This window comes from Hippocampus comes, unplaced genomic scaffold, assembly GCF_001891065.2.
Source record: "Hippocampus comes isolate QL1 unplaced genomic scaffold, H_comes_QL1_v1.1 scaffold7, whole genome shotgun sequence".
Taxonomy (NCBI): Eukaryota; Metazoa; Chordata; class Actinopteri; order Syngnathiformes; family Syngnathidae; genus Hippocampus; species Hippocampus comes.
The window spans coordinates 4,011,507-4,028,505 of NW_017842060.1; the positions used below are offsets into that span (position 1 = coordinate 4,011,507).

Here is a 16,999-nt window from a genome sequence, read left to right on the forward strand (position 1 = left end):
CCCTCTCTTCTTTTGCTACAGCAAGAAATCACAAACTTATTGTTTGTACATTTTGTCTGGGGAAAGCAACCAGGAGTCATCTTGTGCCACCTTCGGAGGGACTGAAAGACTTTCAATACCATTTAAAAAGGAAAAAAAAAACCCAGCTGTTATTCTGGATGAAAGAGATTATCAGACTTGACTTAACCTTCCATTGCACATTTTCTATGCTAGTTACTGTTGGAAGTTGCAAAAGTTGTGCTGTTCGGAAGGGAAAGACCTGCCTTTTTTTCCACCCTTCCATCTTTTCGAGAGACCACTGTTTTCAAAATTTGCATACCGCATTTGCCAATATGCACTCATGGATACTTTTTTTTTTTTTTTTTTCCCCCCCTTCCCCTCTCTTATGTCGACATTCTCACTCGGAAAGCCGCCGAAGAGACACGACACAAACGGGGCAGGCCTCGCTGCTGTGACCAATGTATACCGAAAATTTACATTTTACTGCTGGATGGACAAGATGACCTATTTTTGCCTCGTTTCTAAGTATAAATAATCCAGGATGTTCATCAACTGACTATGTTTGGATGTTAGGTGGATGCAGGGGGGGGGGACAAAGGATACTGAAGAATGGAAGAGTGGCGCACTGGTTTCTTTTCATTCAAACTTTTTTTTTTTTTTTTTTTTGCCAGCTAGGGATGAAGGACGTCTTTCCTGTCGTCAAAAAGTGACAGAATAAATGTACAGCAAAAGTCATAGTTTACTGTTTCACATTCCTTTCTCTTGGTATATAAAAACAAAAACAACAAAAAAAATGGTGCCTTCTGCGTTCACCTTCTTCGCTCTTACTGAAACGTTGCCATTTTTGGACTTTGGTCAGATTGAAGTTAGTGCTTGTGGCCCACTTCCATATTTAAGATGCGACTTTTTGTAAATATTCTTTGCTTTTCAGTTTTGAGGGGCCCACCTTAAAATAAAACAAAGGTACAATTATATATTTCATGTTTTTAACATAGCCCAGACACCGTAGTTTCATTTTGATGTATTGGAATCTGCAAAATCAAAAATAAAAACAATTGAAGATGTGCAGTGTATTAGCATAAAACTGTGTAAAACCTGTAAAGGCAATCAATGTAGGCGATTATGACCAGTCCAAAAAAAAAAAAAAAAAAAATCACATTACCCAAGTATAAATGTTGACTAAAATAAAGTAAAACTACTCTCCATTGGGACTGAGTCATTGTTACCGAGTATTATTTTGTTTGCGTATACTTGGTGCATTGAATGTCATGATTTTGGATGATTGGAGTGCTCATATTGAAGATGTTCCTGTTTCGTTTCCATGCTTTATGGTTATGTTTATCTCCCCCCCCCCTCCCCCAATGGCTGTCACTGGTACTACTCTGGTGTGGCAAAATACAAAAAGATCAACTTTTGATATGTTTCCTGGAGGTTGGTCTCACTATATATTTTTTGCTCTCAGGTTTTCATGTTTCTCAAAATACAATTTTGTAGACCACCAACACCCGAGATTACTTTTCCAGCCGCGTTTCTATTTTTCATCACCTCGCTTACTCATTGTGCTTATTTTTCATTCATTTGCCCTCCAGGAGTAATTTTTTTCCAGTTTGGTAGTTTCAGCTGCAGAGGAAAATTCATTATTTTGTTTTTATAATCTTGCACTGGAAAAGGGGGAACGTGATGTAGCAACAAAATATGGTAATAAGGTCTTCCTTGTTTGGTGGGTATCGCACTGTTTTGTTTGATTTTTTTTTTCTCTCTTTCGGAAGGGCAACATTTCCAGAGACAATCTGTTGTTTTGAACGCGGCCTCCAAAATTCACCTGAATCGGCGCAACCTATTTTCAGAAAATATGTTTTGTTCAATGCTTTAGTTTGTTGTGTGGGTGTGGCAGTGAAGATCTCAAGCAGACAAAGCTGTAAATTATTATTTGCCTCTCTGGTTGCAAGTAGACTGGATAGTCACAGTGAATCATGCCAGTCCTTATTGAATGGAAATAGATTGTGTGCTTCAAAACATGATAGCCATCTTTTACTGTGTTAACTTAGCCTTGTTGCTCCAATACATTTTTTTGGTTAGTTTCTTTTTGAGTTGACTTTCCTTTCCATTTTGAATGTGTCAGCTATAATAAACTACTGATGATATCAGCACCACTCATAACATCGCTCATGTGTTGTGCAGCTTTCCTATTATGGCCTTTTATATTATCTTTACAGTGGATCACTCAAAGTAGTAAATTTGGAGTTTAGCATTGTCTTGTGGAGAAACATCTGAAAAATAATTACACAAATCTCATCAGCAGGTTGGATTTTACTTTTATTTCAGAGTGATACTGTCACCTAGTAACTCTTGAAGGTGTTACTGGTGCTGGGATTGCAGCCAGATACCTGCGTCTCAAGTTTCATTTTTGTTTCTATGGTTATCATCACATCCGGTGAGAACAGCATATTGTAGGGCAAACATTTACACTCACATTCATACCAGTAAATCAGGAAAAACTTGCCTCAAGATTACACACTAAAATTACTCACACACAAAGCAAGTATTAAATAATTCTATAGTCATTACATAAAAAGAAATACATGACATTATAGTTCATGTTTTAATCATTTACTATTAAACAATTCTAGATAGAAGTCCCTCCTGGTTGCGGATGACACAGATGCTGATCCACTTCAATTTTACGTTAGCGTTTAATTGCGAAAAACAATTTGACCACTTTGAACACGAAATATCTAGTCCTTTTAGGGTAATCAATTAAATATAGGTTGAACAGAATTTGCAAATCTTGCTGTTCTGTTTTTATTTATCTTTAACACAACGTCCTACATTCGTTGGAATCGGGTATATACAGTACTGTACTTATAGTCTTCACAATTAAAGGGTTTGTTTATATTTGCTTTATTTTGGCCCAAAATGTCCTCCGTACATTTTCACTGATAGTGTTTGTTGTCCTGGCCCTTTAAATGTGTCAACGATGGGCCACGTATCGCCACGTCCTCGCGCATGCGCGATCTCCTTCTCCCGCGAGGAGTTCCGGGGTCGCACTATCAACCTAACAAAATAATTCAAATAACAACAACAACACACCATCGCGTCCACTTTCCTCCAAAATTTCCCCCCCTCACCCGAATCACAGAGAGAAGACTCCGAGTGTCGTCGTTGGAGGGGTCGCAAAGGGGACGTCTGCAAAGATGAACTTCTTCAGGGGAGTGATGGGCGGGCAGACAGCCGGGCCGCAGCCCACTGGAGCGGAGACGGTATGAAGCTAACTCCGGCTGGCTGCGATTAGTTTAGCATTTGCTTACACGTAATTCGTTTTTCAAAGTGCGTTTAACCTCCACTTTAAAGCTGAGCCTTTTACAATACCATATACGTGGCGTCGTCCATTTAATGAAGTAATTAGCCTCATCTAATCAGGTTTGCTACCGTCGATGCTAAAGTAGCTAACCTGTCATTTTCTGCGTATGCTACTTGCTGTTTTATAGTATATCCTTTGATTGTGTTTTAATAATTGAAATGGTGGTTAATCCAGTCAAGATGTTGCAAATTGATTGATCAAGATATTTTACATGCTTTGAATCGTATCTAACATCTCCCATGTATTAAATATTAATATAAATAAATTCATATAAAGTCAATATCATCAATTGAGTGTTATTAATTTCCTTAATAAGTATTTAAGTATAAACTGCAAACCTTGCTAAACAGGCACAGTGACATATTTGTCCAATCGCAAAGTTACTTCATCTACATTACTTGGTCCAAATTGATTGACCTGTGTTCTTATTTTGCCATTTAAAATGACACTAGAATTGGTGCTTCTCAGTATTGGGCAGATGTTCGAGCTTGATAATATATAGCATTTCCTCCGGTGACAGATCCAGAAATTGTGCGACAGGGTTGCCTCGTCGACTCTCCTCGAAGATCGCAGGGATGCGGTCCGTGCTCTTAAGTCCCTCTCTAAGGTAAGATCTCAACTGCCTAGTCAAGGGCGCACTGACCTTTTTGAAACAGAAAGCTTCTTTTTAGGAACAACGATGTGAGTGAGGTTATATTTCCAGGCGTATATGAGGACAAATCGGCTTCTGCAATAGCTATTCATTGTCTAGTGTCTGTTAAAGCAGCCTGTTTTAAAATCATCACCATTTGTTTTGTAGAAATATCGCATGGAGGTTGGCACACAAGCAATGGATCACTTGATAAACATCCTGCAAACTGACAGGTACGTATAAATGCAGTTGACACTGATTGTCATTTAATGTTTTTTCTCTCAGGGGGAATAGAAACAATCTGTTTCACCCTCAAACTCTCGCCATCATAACGCCTTTATTCAGTTCAAGCTTGATGGTTTGGAAGACGCTCCCAAAAACACGAAAGAGTTTTCCTCCAATGCGTCCTCTCTAAAAGACTGCGTGCGTGTACAGTGCAGTCAAGATTTTATCATTGTGACGGGATTAAACTCTGAAAAGGATGATTTCTGTTACCACATAATTTCCTCCATGCGTAATTGTAAAACATTGCTGTTCACGTTTTTGCTATGAAACCCATCAGGTCTGACTCGGAAATCCTCGGCTACGCTTTGGACACGCTGTACAACATTATCTGCAATGACGAGGAGGAAGAGCAAGGTAGTGACCATGTCGCCACTGTTCGGAATTATTTATTTATTTATTTGTTTTTTTAGAAAGGTAACTTTGGTGTCGACCTCATGTGTCATGTGGACAGTCACTCAGTGTGCATTGCTCTCTTCCTGTACGCCAACAGTGTCTGTGTTTTAAATGTAAAGGTTGTCATCTCTCTCTTCTTCTCTTCCATGTCTTAACCTCACAGACGAATCAGAAGGTAAAACCTTTTCACTGTGCATGATTGCCCCTCCCCCCTCTAAGTTTTTTTCTTCTCATTACCAGACACCAACAACTGCACACCTCATCTAATGATTTCTCATTGTTGACAAATGCCATTATTAGACATGGATATTTTATCCATGTTGCCTTTTAAACGGAACCCCAGCCAAGGTTGTAGTGTAGAACTAATCACATTTTTGGGGGGGGCTTGAGGAGGAGTGGGAGCTGTGCTTGCAGCAACAGATAAGTGCACTGAATGAAATCGTTTGGTAAGTGAGGGAGAGCCAGTAGAGAAAATAGGCAGCCTCGAGCAGCGTTTCGAAAAAAATTTCGTCCTGCACTGTGATGCGACCGTGTTGTTTTGTTCAAAGTTGTAGAATACAAAGTCTGGCAATTACCAGACTGTCTGACAATGGTTAAATCAATGACATATGGTTTATGGACACCATTTTGTCAACCAAGGACTCTGATCCCGGGGCCATTGCCTTGCGTTATAGCTTTGGCCAGTTTTTGGCCTTTTTTTTTTTTTTTTTTTAGGCTGTTTTACGTCCTGTCCGGTTGCATTGTTTTCCCGCCAAAACAAAGACGCCTGTGGGGGTCAAATAACTCTATGAATGAAATAATATGGTGCTTTATGACTAAAACCAGTTCAATCATCAATTTATTTAATGTAAAAATGATATTTATAACTTGGATCACGGCCCTATTCTACTTCAATAGGATCTGGGTCAAAGGATATTGGCGCAAATTTCTGTGTGAAAAAGGCTAACTTACAATTCAACAACTGATCCAATTACGGAGCTTTCACCATTGTAGTTTAGCCGACAACTAACTGGGGCTGAATGCGGCAAACTCCCTCGCTTAGTAGTCCTTCCTGTATTTCTTAGTGCTTTTCGCACAACCTCACCTGTCATTTCCTCCTCCTTTTTTTTTTTTTTTTTTAAATATACAGATGAGACTGCCCAGAAGCAGGCAGATGACCTGGGCGCCAAGTTCACAGAAGCCTTCATTCAGGAACCCGAGCATACCACGCTGCTCCTCACCATGTTGGAGGTACTGCTCTCAGAGAGATGAAGGGACAATTAGCGATTTACAAATAGTTTTATCTATAAACGCGTCCTGCAAATCACACCACCGTTGAACTATCGCTAACCAAAACAGCAGCTGAGTGAGATAAACGTCTCTTCTTGTTTTTTTTTTTTTTTTTTTTTTGTTTTTTGTTTTTTTGACAGGTGGAAAAATATCTAAGATTTTTTTTCCAAAATATGAATGCGTAGAAGTAAATCCCACACCCCAAATAACTGCCCCATCCCGTACCCCATCTATCATTGAATAATATATGTCTGCCCATGATATCCGAACACAAAGTATATTTCACTTCCTCTTTGAACCACGGTGTAAGTGTCAGCTTTACAGATGCCACATCTGCTCTTCTGCGCCTTTCTTTCCGCACGTTTTCATCACAGGAGTTTGACTTTCACGTGCGTTGGCCCGCTGTGAAGCTACTTACGGCCCTCCTGAGGAACCAGTGTGTCCAGCTGCAGAGCATCATCCTGGTCAGCCCCATGGGTGCGTTTGCCATCCTTTGCTTTCTGCGTGTCCTGCGAACTGTTTCCAGTATGTTAGACGGCATTCGCTTGCACTTGCAGGGGTCTCCAGGTTGATGGACCTGCTGGCCGATTCCAGAGAAGTGATACGCAACGACGTGAGCACTTCAAGGATTTTTTTTTTCTCATTCAAAACCATTACGTTTCATTTATTCCATTCCGAACCAAATGAACCCATTTCCCACCCGCCTCCGCAGGGCTTGTTATTGCTCCAGCAGCTGACCAAAGGCAACGCTGCCATCCAGAAGATTGTGGCCTTTGAGAACGCCTTTGAGCGCCTCCTGGATATTATAACAGAAGAGGGCAGCAGCGATGGAGGTAGAAACATCTCCAGTGCAGGGATTCTTACGATACAAGCGGACATCATCTCTGATTTGTTAATGAAATGAGGAGCGGATTTTTAACTGCGAGCAAAATTTGAATGTATCCATGCATCGTTCACAGTGAATCCGATCCGAGCAACGGCCGCTACGCCGCCAGCGTGACTTATTCTGTTGCAAAAACACTAAGTAGGACTGGATCGATGTGCACAGGGATTGTGGTCGAGGACTGCCTGCTCCTCTTGCGCAACCTGCTCAAGAACAACAGCTCGAACCAGAACTTCTTCAAAGAGGGCTCCTTCATCCAGCGCATGAGGCCGTGGTTCGAGGTCGGTGACGACAACTCGGGCTGGTCGGCACAGAAAGTCACCAACCTTCACCTCATGCTGCAGGTACCGTAGAGAATCTTTGTAGGCAATTTAGTTAATCTTTTTTTTTTTTTTAAATTTCAGCTCAATTTTTGGATTCTGACCTTGCTTTCACCAAAATCCTATTCCCCTCTGCATATAGAAAAAACCCAACATGAAAATCACATTATTGTACTGAAAACAAATGTTCCAAATATAGTTATATGATTCCCAAAAATGACCACCAGAGCTAATGCTGAGTTGGTCAGTCGGCAAGAAATGCAATCGTTTTAGATTTTAGTTTTTTTTTCCCCTGCTGGGATTTGGGTTTTTTTTCCTGGCAAGTTTTTTTTTTCCCCCAGCAGGAACTTTCATCGACTATTTATAAATGCATATTGAAGAAAACAAAACAAAATAACATCATCTATATAATGGCTCACCAATTCCAGTCCTTGAGGGCACCTATCCTGCATGTGTAGATGTTTCCCTCTAGCACACTCCCGATTCAAATCATGAGCCCATCCGCAAGCTCTGCAGAAGCCTGATAACGATCCTGACCATTATACGTTTTTATATCTATTGCCCTGCCAAATTGAGTATTCTTCCAGCTCCGTTTTATAGCCACGCCGGCAAATACTGTGTTGTGTTGGTTGATCCCAGCTGGTGCGAGTCATGGTCTCCCCGGTGAATTCACCGGGAGCGACGGCGAGCTGTCAGAAATCCATGTACCAGTGTGGCCTGCTGCAGCAGCTGTGCACCATCCTCATGGCCACCGGCGTGCCGGCGGACATCCTCACTGAGGTAAATGGCGGTCAGTCGTCTTAATGCAACCGCAGGAGAAGGCTTGTTTCATTTTCAAGTCTTCTGTCGCCGCGTCCCTACAGACCATCAACACTGTGTCAGAAGTCATCAGGGGCTCACAGGTCAACCAGGACTACTTTGCCTCAGTCAATGCACCATCGAACCCACCCAGGTAAGACACAGTAAATCCACAGAAGAATAATCCCCCGGCTTCACTTATTTATGTTGTTGTGCTCCATCGGCATGGCTCTAAAATGCCACATAATGGCGCTTATGCTCTGGCTATATTTATAAACCGCTGCTAATTTTCGGGGGGTAATGCCAGAATCCAGCTGCAAATGGCGAAATCTGCAACTGACTCTTCTCCCTTAACGTTTTATAGCCAATACATGCCACAAGATGGCGGCAAAGCGGTATTTTTGTCGAAATGAAACCACTCAAGTCACCTCACAAGAATTCCTTGATACCAAGATGCCACAAAATGGTGGCCAAGCACTATTGTGACACCAAGATGGTAGCACAAGTTCACTGTACATCTCTGCAACGTCCTGGGCTCTCCGTAGACCCGCCATCGTGGTCCTGCTCATGTCCATGGTCAACGAGAGGCAACCTTTTGTGCTGCGCTGCGCCGTGCTCTACTGCTTCCAATGTTTCTTGTACAAGAACCAGAAAGGGCAAGGGGAGATCGTGGCCACGCTGCTCCCCTCCACTATCGACGGTCAGTCACGCTCTTCACATGAGTCAGCGGTTATTTGCAACACTATGTTATCGGGGTTATTCTCCATCACTGCTCCTATGTATTAATCAAATTCGTGTGTTGTGTGCATCTCTCAGCCAATTCCATCTCAGCCGGCCAACTGCTGTGCGGCGGCCTGTTCTCGGCCGACTCGCTGTCCAACTGGTGCGCGTCGGTGGCCCTGGCGCACGCCTTGCAGGACAACCTCACCCAGAAGGAGCAGCTGCTGCGGGTCCAGCTGGCCACCAGCTTGGGCAAGCCTCCCGTCTCCTTGCTGCAGCAGTGCACCAACATCCTCTCCCAGGTAGATGTGCGCCAAATGGGCACTCTTAAGGTGGCGTGGTTGGGGGAAGTGCATTGGTTCTCATATCGGACCCCCGGGAAAGATTTCTCCCCTATTCGGGGTCCGTCTAGTCAAGAAATTAGAAAAGCCCATTTTTTTTTTAGTGGCCAAAGGATGACTATCATTGATTCGAGCGGTGTCACGTTGTGGTTTTTCAGGGTGATAAGATCAGCCGGCGGGTGAGTAAAGTGCGTGCTACATGTGTTTGTGTGTAGTTTGAGCGTGTTTTTTTTTCTTTGTCTCCGCTTGGCTTGTGAGGGAGGAAGGTCTTTTTTTTTTTTTTTTTAGGAGCATCTTTCAAAAAACGTTTTTTTTTTTTTTTTATTTGCCAGTTTGCATTCTGCTGGTTCCCCTTTCTGTCCCGCGGCTTATTGTCAGGTTGCACTGGTGCACAATCACCCCTTTTGGGCTTTTCAGTTGCCGTAGTTCTTCAAATAGGGGCTCACCATGGTGTTTGTTTACTCCACTGCAGCGGTCCAGGAGGCATTTGCAGAACTATAGAGTCGATTTGGGAGGAGGCCCTTATTTGCACACACAAAAAAAAAAAATGTTGGTATTTGATTCACAATATTTCTATAGTTTATTTACTTTGAATAGAATTAATAATCTAATGCTGTATTACCTTCAAAGGCGGATAATGGCCATCTTAAAAAATATATATTAAATGACCCCCCCCCCCCCAACCCACCCAATATTTAATTGGAATAACATCTTACAAATTCTTAACCTTCAATTCATCAATTAATAGACACAACCAATAACCTGTATTAGCATTAAAATGATTATCCGCATACAACAACTCTCTTAAAATGCCGCAGAAAATTACAGCTTTACAGATGCCACGTCGACTCTGCAGGTAGTCAACAACCTTGTTCTGGTGCCACCGTGTTTTTTTGTTTTGTTTTTTTCTCCTCTCGTTGGGGCTATGCAAATAACCAATCAGGCACTGTGTTGTTTTGTTGAAATGCGGTCCATCATCTTTACCCTTGATGCCCCACAGTACAGATCATTTTTCCGCTGTACACTGACAGCATTATAAGCCTATTCCATCATACTTTGTGTGTCCAATAAGAGATTTTGTTTGTTTCAATATCGTGCATTGTGTCCTATTCGGAGACTTAATTCTGGAAAGGTGACTTTTGTCAACTGCATAGGTTATAAAAGGCTGAAACGTTTTTTTGCGCAAGCATGTGTTTGTTTTGCAGCCCAGCAGAGCTTCTTGCCTTTGCTCCTGTGTTTTTTTAAAAAGACATGTTGAGCAGTATTTGAACACTTTTTGTTCCCTGTCAGAGGTGGAATGGTTCATCATTGATAAGATAATATTTAGTCTGTTGTTAAAAGCATGTCGCGGTTGGTAATGTTCATTTGAAAAACATCTTCTCCCACCTTTGAACCAAGATCACGACGTAAGATATCCATGTGTTGCTCAACCTAACCATGTCTGCTGTTGCTGTTTTTTTTTTTCTTCTGCTAACCCTATTAATAACCTCTTTTACACAGATTCTGCCATGAACACAGAACATTGACGAATGCTGACTGTGTAATTCCGAAAATGATTTCTTGCTTTATTTTGACAAACAAAGCATTTATGATGTATTGTACTAAAAAGAAAGCTACTTTTGAAACATTTTCAGGCAGTGTAAAAGATGCTTGCTTGAAACTAATGGCTGATTGAGGGTTTAAAAAAAAAGGAGTAACTATTGATTTAATTAAGATGCAAAGATTAGATCGGACATGAGAAATTGAGATAAAAAAAAAAAATACAATTCAAAATGTCTGTGTTGTGTTCCACAGGGCAGTAAAGTGCAGACCAGAGTGGGTCTCCTCATGCTGCTGTGCACGTGGATCAACAACTGCCCCATCGCCGTCACACACTTTCTACACAATCAGGAAAACGTTCCCTTTGTATCCTCACTTGCTATGCTCGGTCTACGTGCTCATTTACAGCAAGTTGTCGTCATTTAAGTGTCCTTGACTCTTGGGGCCTCTGTAGCTCACAGCGCAGATCTCCGAGAACCTGGGAGAGGACGAACGTCTGGTGCAGGGCCTGTGTGCGCTGCTGCTGGGCATCTGCATTTATTACAACGACAACTCGCTGGAGAACTATACCAAGTGAGCTGCTCACCATCGCGAATTGTCATTTGCAGTGCAAAGGTCTTTTTATTTATTTTTTATTTTGTGTGTGTCTGTGCTCCTCATCCTCCTCAGAGAGAAGTTGAAGCAACTGATCGAGAAGCGCATTGGCAAGGAGAACTTTGTGGAGAAGCTAGGCTTCGTCACTAAACACGAGCTGTACTCGCGCGCAGCTCAAAAGCCGCAGCCGGTTTTCCCAGCTCCGGACCAGATGCTCTTTGACCACGAGTTCACCAAGCTGGTCAAAGAACTGGAGGGTTAGTGCACACGGACACCTCTGAGGTTGACTTTTCTCTGCATTTTTTATGCTGCATTTTACTTTTCTGTGACGTGTGATAGCAGCCTGTTTATTTGAAAATTGGGGTGGGGGAGCAGATGAAAAAGCACGCGGAGTTCATCCTTTCATACTGTCATTCTTTCCTTCTTATTCAACACCCCCCCAAAAAATAAATATAAGGTCAAAGAAAAAGCACAAGCTGTATTTGACTTCAGGAGTGTATTTTCCACAATACGTCCAAATATATTGCCCTTTTGGCATCAACAGGTGTGATAACTAAGGCGGTCCACAAGTCCAGTGAAGATGAGAAGAAGGAAGAGGAGGTGAAGAAGACGCTGGAGCAGCACGACAACATCGTCACGCAGTACAAAGAGCTGATCAGAGAACAGGCAAGCACCTATCTCGGGGGGTGGGGGGGGGGGGACTCGCATCGAGAGATTGAGCAGTTGTGCTCATGATTTCGCTTCTGTGGTCAGGATGCCAAGATTCAGGAGCTGAAGGAGCAGGTGTCCTCCATGACCACCCAGACTGAACAGATGCAGGCCACCATGGCCCAGCAGCTGAGCCAGATCCAGCAGCATAAGGACCAGTACAACCTCCTCAAACTCAAGCTGGGTATGATCACCACGCACGCCACTGCTGTCACATGCTTTCATCCGGCCCACTCACCGTTTGCAGTATCCTGATTCCCGTAATATTTGTTAAAGTAAATTAGTCACCCCCCCGCCTAAAATTGGTTTGATTAATTTTTTTAAAAATGTGATTTAATTTTTTTAATTGTCTCTCACACACTAGTATTTGACAAAGTGTACTCAAAATGTCTTGGTACCAAATTGGAATACATTCATCAGACATCGAATAAGTTCGCCTCGGCAGCACTTGCCACATTACTGCGGTAGTTTGGCGAACTGCCATTTGCGTTGGAAAGGTCTTCACAATTTTTGTATTTTATTATTATTATTATTATTATTTTATTTTTTTTTACTTATGATTGTTATCATGAACAGAACTTTTTTTTTTAACATTCATTTTTAACCATCGTGCCTCCTGTACGAAGGACCTGGCCCATCTGTCAGTGTTAAAAATGACACGGTTTCTCCGTATGTGTGTAGGCAAGGAAAACGCGAGTCAAGGCGCCAACACGCTGGGAGACGGTTCCCACGTTAATGGCATGCAGACCGAAGAGCCGGCGCAGCTTCGAGAAGAGGTGGAGGAGCTGCGCAGGCAACACGCCCTCCTCCAGACCCAGCTGCGTGAAAAAGACGCCATCATTGACTCCTTGGTTAGTTGCGACTTCAGCCTTTGTACAACACTCAACGCAACTGTATTTCTAGAGCGCTTTTAAACAACCAACGCTGTATACAAAGTGTTGTACGTGAAGCAAATATATACATAACAAAAAAATCATTCACTGCCATTGACGGCTATAGAAGTCAAAACCGTTTTATGCAAGACCTCCATTTTTAGGTGCTCAAAAGTATGCTCTGTGTGAATGAATGAATGTACATCTAAGGAAACCTCAGAATCTTGACAGCCATAAAAGAGCAATGTTATGCTTTTTTTTTCTCCCCAAAAATTGTAATTCCCAGTTGTCTGAACAACATGTTTGTGACATGCTTTGGTCGATACGCCCCAAGAACCAGATTTTTTTTTTTTTAGCACACCTAATCTATTTGATTGTGCTTGTTCTCTTAGCGGTCCGAAGGGTCTCAGCCAACTGAGGGCGCCACAGGAGGCCCGGACAAGTCAGAACTCCTCAAGGTGACCTTGATGATGATGATTAATGATTATGCACGGTGCTTGTGTTGTTCATCTCCATGACTTGGTGTCGCTTCAAGGAGTTGGAGCTTCTGAGGAGTCAGGTCCAGTCGCAGGCAGCCGAGATCAGCCAGCTAAAGACAGACAATGAAAGCCCGCTCAGAGGAGCTGAAACGGAGGTAAACACATGCAAATTCAGGATTTTTTTTTTTTTCTCAAACACTTCATCTAGTTAATAATCAAGTTCGACCTCCTCAGTCTTCAAGTGCTGCCCCAAGCGGTGACTCCTCGTTGGATGCTACCAAGACGGCCGAACTGGAGAGCAGACTCGCAGCGCAGACCTCCGAAATGGAGAGACTGAAAGTGTGTGAGAATATGATCTCTCATTTTCACTGAAATTAATCATTCAAATTGTTCAGCCTTATCCCGCGCTATATTGCGGTTCAATCGATCGCGCACTTGCTGCAACAATTACATATTTTTGTTTTTTTTTTTGGGGGGGCGGTTTGCCTTCACAGTATCCAACAGTTAATGTAATTCCCTGGCATGTGGGAAAGGAGGCCCACACTGAGCAGTTTATTGAAATTTGTATCCAAAATTTTTAAAAAGTGTGTTTCAATATGTTGAAATGCGTTTCAAGCTCGAGGCAGGGTTTAAACTATAAAAATACATTTTTCTCAAATATTATAATTTTTTTAATTGATGAATCAATGAATCGGGGTTTTAAAAAGTTTCATTTCCATCCCTATCTTCAATAACAGTCCACTATTTCATATTGACAGTGCAGAAAATGTACAGCTGTAAGATTTTGTTACGAATTTGGTCCGAAAGATCACAGTCAGAAAAAAATCTGAGAAAATGTTGCTCATTGTTTTCCAAAGTACAAGCAGATGCTTGCAAATGTGTTCTTGTTTTCAACACAAAGAGAAGTCTGCTTTCATGGACGACTGCAGAAATCTGAGAATATTTATTCATGAGGGACTAAGATTCCGAGGATTTTGACAATTTTTAATCAAACACGGTCTCTGAACGATTAATTGATTGCACTGGTTAACAGTAAAATGTAATCGGAGATGGCTTTGATGCTGATTTAAAAAAAAAAAAAGGTATTACCTTTTATTTTTCTCTACCACATCAGGTTTTTGAAATTGTTTCATTTTTTGTTTCTAAGTTTGCCCTCTAAAAGTTTACATCTCTGAAAAAAAAGGTTAAAAAAAATGTTGATCAGTGTGATCAAAACTTTTGAAAGTATTGATGAACCATTGCACCTGAACTTTATACACTTCTGTTCTATGTCAATGTCCACTCCTCAGGAGGAGGTCCAGGTCCTGACGGAGGGCCGTGCACAGCTAGAGCAGCAGGCGGCCTCGTCCACCAGCTCGGCGGCCATCCTGCAGACGGAGATGGCCAAGCTTGAAGCGGACCTGCTGGAGTCCAAGAAGGAACAGGATGACCTTCTCATGCTCCTGGCTGACCAGGACCAGAAGATACAAAACCTGAAGAAGAGACTCAAAGACCTCGGAGAGACGGTATACAGTAGAAGTGATGATGATGATAACTTTAGAACGAGAATTTAGAACTCTGTCGATGATCGCGATAATGATAGTGTTTCCACCGGAAATTAAAAAGCATGAAAATATTATTTAAGGCTTTAGATGGCATGAAAAAGCATGAAATATGAGCTCTAGTAGCAATAATTAAATTAAAACACCTGCCCGTTAGCAGTTAGCGCCAAGCTAGGTTGCTTCAGCTCTCAAAGGGGTCTGCGTGGACACTCCCAGACCCCTTTGAGAGCCAAGAGCCGAGTGTATGCTCGCCTTGTCACTTTGAATGACTCCCCAAGTCTAATACTATGTTTGTCAACAAAATCTATGTAACCAGGGAAGACATTTTGTAACCGCAGGTGGACGACGAGGACGAGCTGGACACCAGGGACCAGACTGACGAGGACGACGAAGATGAGGATTAGAAGACGAGAGGACCGGCGTGAGGAAGTTGGACTTTGATATCGAAGCAGGTGTCTTTCTCTCCGGCGGTTGCCATGTTTGTTTTCCACGTTCCACATGACGTGTACACCTTTTTGCCATCTTTAGTCCAAAAAAACAAAACAAACAAGCAAAAGAAAGTTGGTGTGTTCATCTCATAGAGTTAATACGCTTCAAAACAACAACAAAAGTTCATTTGACACATTTAGACACGTTAAAAAAAAGTAGCATAAATATCACATGTTAATTGCTCTACGATATGCTGCAAAAACTGACAAGTTGTAAAAATGGAAAAAAACGATATTTTTGTCATCCCGCTATACTGTGTAAAACATTTATGAAGACAACTTGAAAGCAAGACTCATGGAAGAATTATAATTGTTGGTAAATTAAATTTTACTAAATCAAAAATATCCGTTTGTTTGCATCTGTTACCATTCTATTCACATTGTCACGGATTTGTTTGTGTTTGTGATGGGTGTGTCCTTTATTTTACGTTGCAGTGTCTCTTGCTCAACACTAGAGAGAAGCAAACACCCTCCATTCCAAAACGGAGTGTGCCAACCATTGCAGTATGTTCTATAAATACACATCCGGCTTACTGTCTCCCAACGCAGATCCAATGTATTATTTTTCGCATGGAGGCTGGACTGAGCTGGTGTCAAGTCAGGAATATGAAGATGTATTGAAATAAACTTAGAGTTTGTTGAATTTGACTGAGAACATTTTTTTAACGGAGATTTTTTTTAAAGTAAATCCAAGAGCAAAAAAAAAAAAAAAAAAAATTGGCTTGATCACCACACTTAAAATAACTATTTGTTTAGTAGGGAATCTGCAGTACTACTGTAGCTCAACACACACTGAGATAAAGAGCAATTCAATTTGAGCAGCACAATTAAACGTAAAAAAAAAATGTTTCAACATACTGTAAGATATTCATTTATAAAGAGTACCCGGCTGACTTATGGAAAACATTTGGGCAGGTCGCCATTTGCAGTTGACCAACAAGCATTCACATCTAAGCACAATTTGGAGTCTTCAACATGCATTTTTTTTTTGGGCATGTGGGAGGAAGATGGACAAATCGGAGGAACCCCATGCAAGCACAGGGAGAACAAACTCCGCCCAAGAAGGCCAGAGAGTCAACTCCCCCCAAACTTGGGGCAACCCTGCAAACCACTAGACTACCCTGCTGTCCTGTATATGTAATAAAATCGTCTAAAAATTTGTGTTATTCTATTTTTATTTAAGTTGTTTGGTTACAACCTTTTACAGTGGTGCCTTGACACACAGATGACCCGACTTGCATGTGCCATAAGTCATCCATTGTGAGCGCAAACTTGAGATACAAGAGTTAAAGGCGTGTTTAAACCAAAATCCCCTGGCGTACAACGAGAAACGCCCACAGGTACGTGGGCTAATGTTTATTGTGTAAACAGCGGAATATGTGAACACAAATGAAACAAGGCGTTTAGGTTAGTGGTCCACCGATCGATTTGGTCACAGATGGTGGCATGTTCATTAATGCCTTTCATCGTCGGCCACAAAAAAAAAAAAGATCACCCACGGATCGTATTTTGCAGCCTGCGGCCAAGTAGAAATCAGCTTGTGTGCAGTTTAGCGTCCCCTCCTCTCACCGTTTCAACTATACTCATGGGCATATGTTGTTTATCCTCTGCAAAGAACTACTGATATCATTGCTGTACTGAGAGGCTGAGAGAAGAGGTGAGATTCCAGGGCAGTATGCCTAAGAAAAGAAATTTGCCGGGTGTTTTTTTTTTTCTTGCTTTAGCAGATTAAAAGTATTTTCATTTTTTTCAATGGGGAAAGATGAGTGAAGAAAAA

The 16,999-nt window shown here is 41.8% G+C and overlaps 1 protein-coding gene across 7 annotated transcripts; it reads left to right on the forward strand.

Moving 5' to 3' along the window:
- Positions 1–2,993: 2,993 nt before the first annotated feature.
- On the forward strand, positions 2,994–16,381 carry uso1 (USO1 vesicle transport factor). Of its 7 annotated transcripts, none has more exons than XM_019862519.1 (27): positions 2,994–3,260; positions 3,882–3,968; positions 4,161–4,225; positions 4,555–4,631; positions 4,834–4,845; positions 5,800–5,900; positions 6,314–6,416; positions 6,497–6,552; positions 6,652–6,772; positions 6,988–7,166; positions 7,782–7,922; positions 8,006–8,094; positions 8,486–8,640; positions 8,757–8,962; positions 9,160–9,189; positions 10,796–10,906; positions 10,995–11,113; positions 11,210–11,391; positions 11,679–11,800; positions 11,888–12,026; positions 12,524–12,693; positions 13,107–13,172; positions 13,250–13,348; positions 13,428–13,532; positions 14,483–14,698; positions 15,073–15,186; positions 16,230–16,381. In XM_019862519.1, the coding sequence occupies exons 1-26, from the start codon at positions 3,195–3,197 to the stop codon at positions 15,136–15,138; spliced, it is 2,883 nt and encodes a 960-aa protein (XP_019718078.1). In that variant the 5' UTR covers positions 2,994–3,194; the 3' UTR covers positions 15,139–15,186; positions 16,230–16,381. The 7 variants fall into 7 exon arrangements, with proteins under 7 accessions (XP_019718078.1, XP_019718077.1, XP_019718076.1 ...); XM_019862518.1 differs by lacking the exon at positions 16,230–16,381 and adding an exon at positions 15,658–15,870; XM_019862517.1 differs by lacking the exon at positions 16,230–16,381 and having other exon boundaries at positions 15,073–15,865.
- Positions 16,382–16,999: the final 618 nt, after the last annotated feature.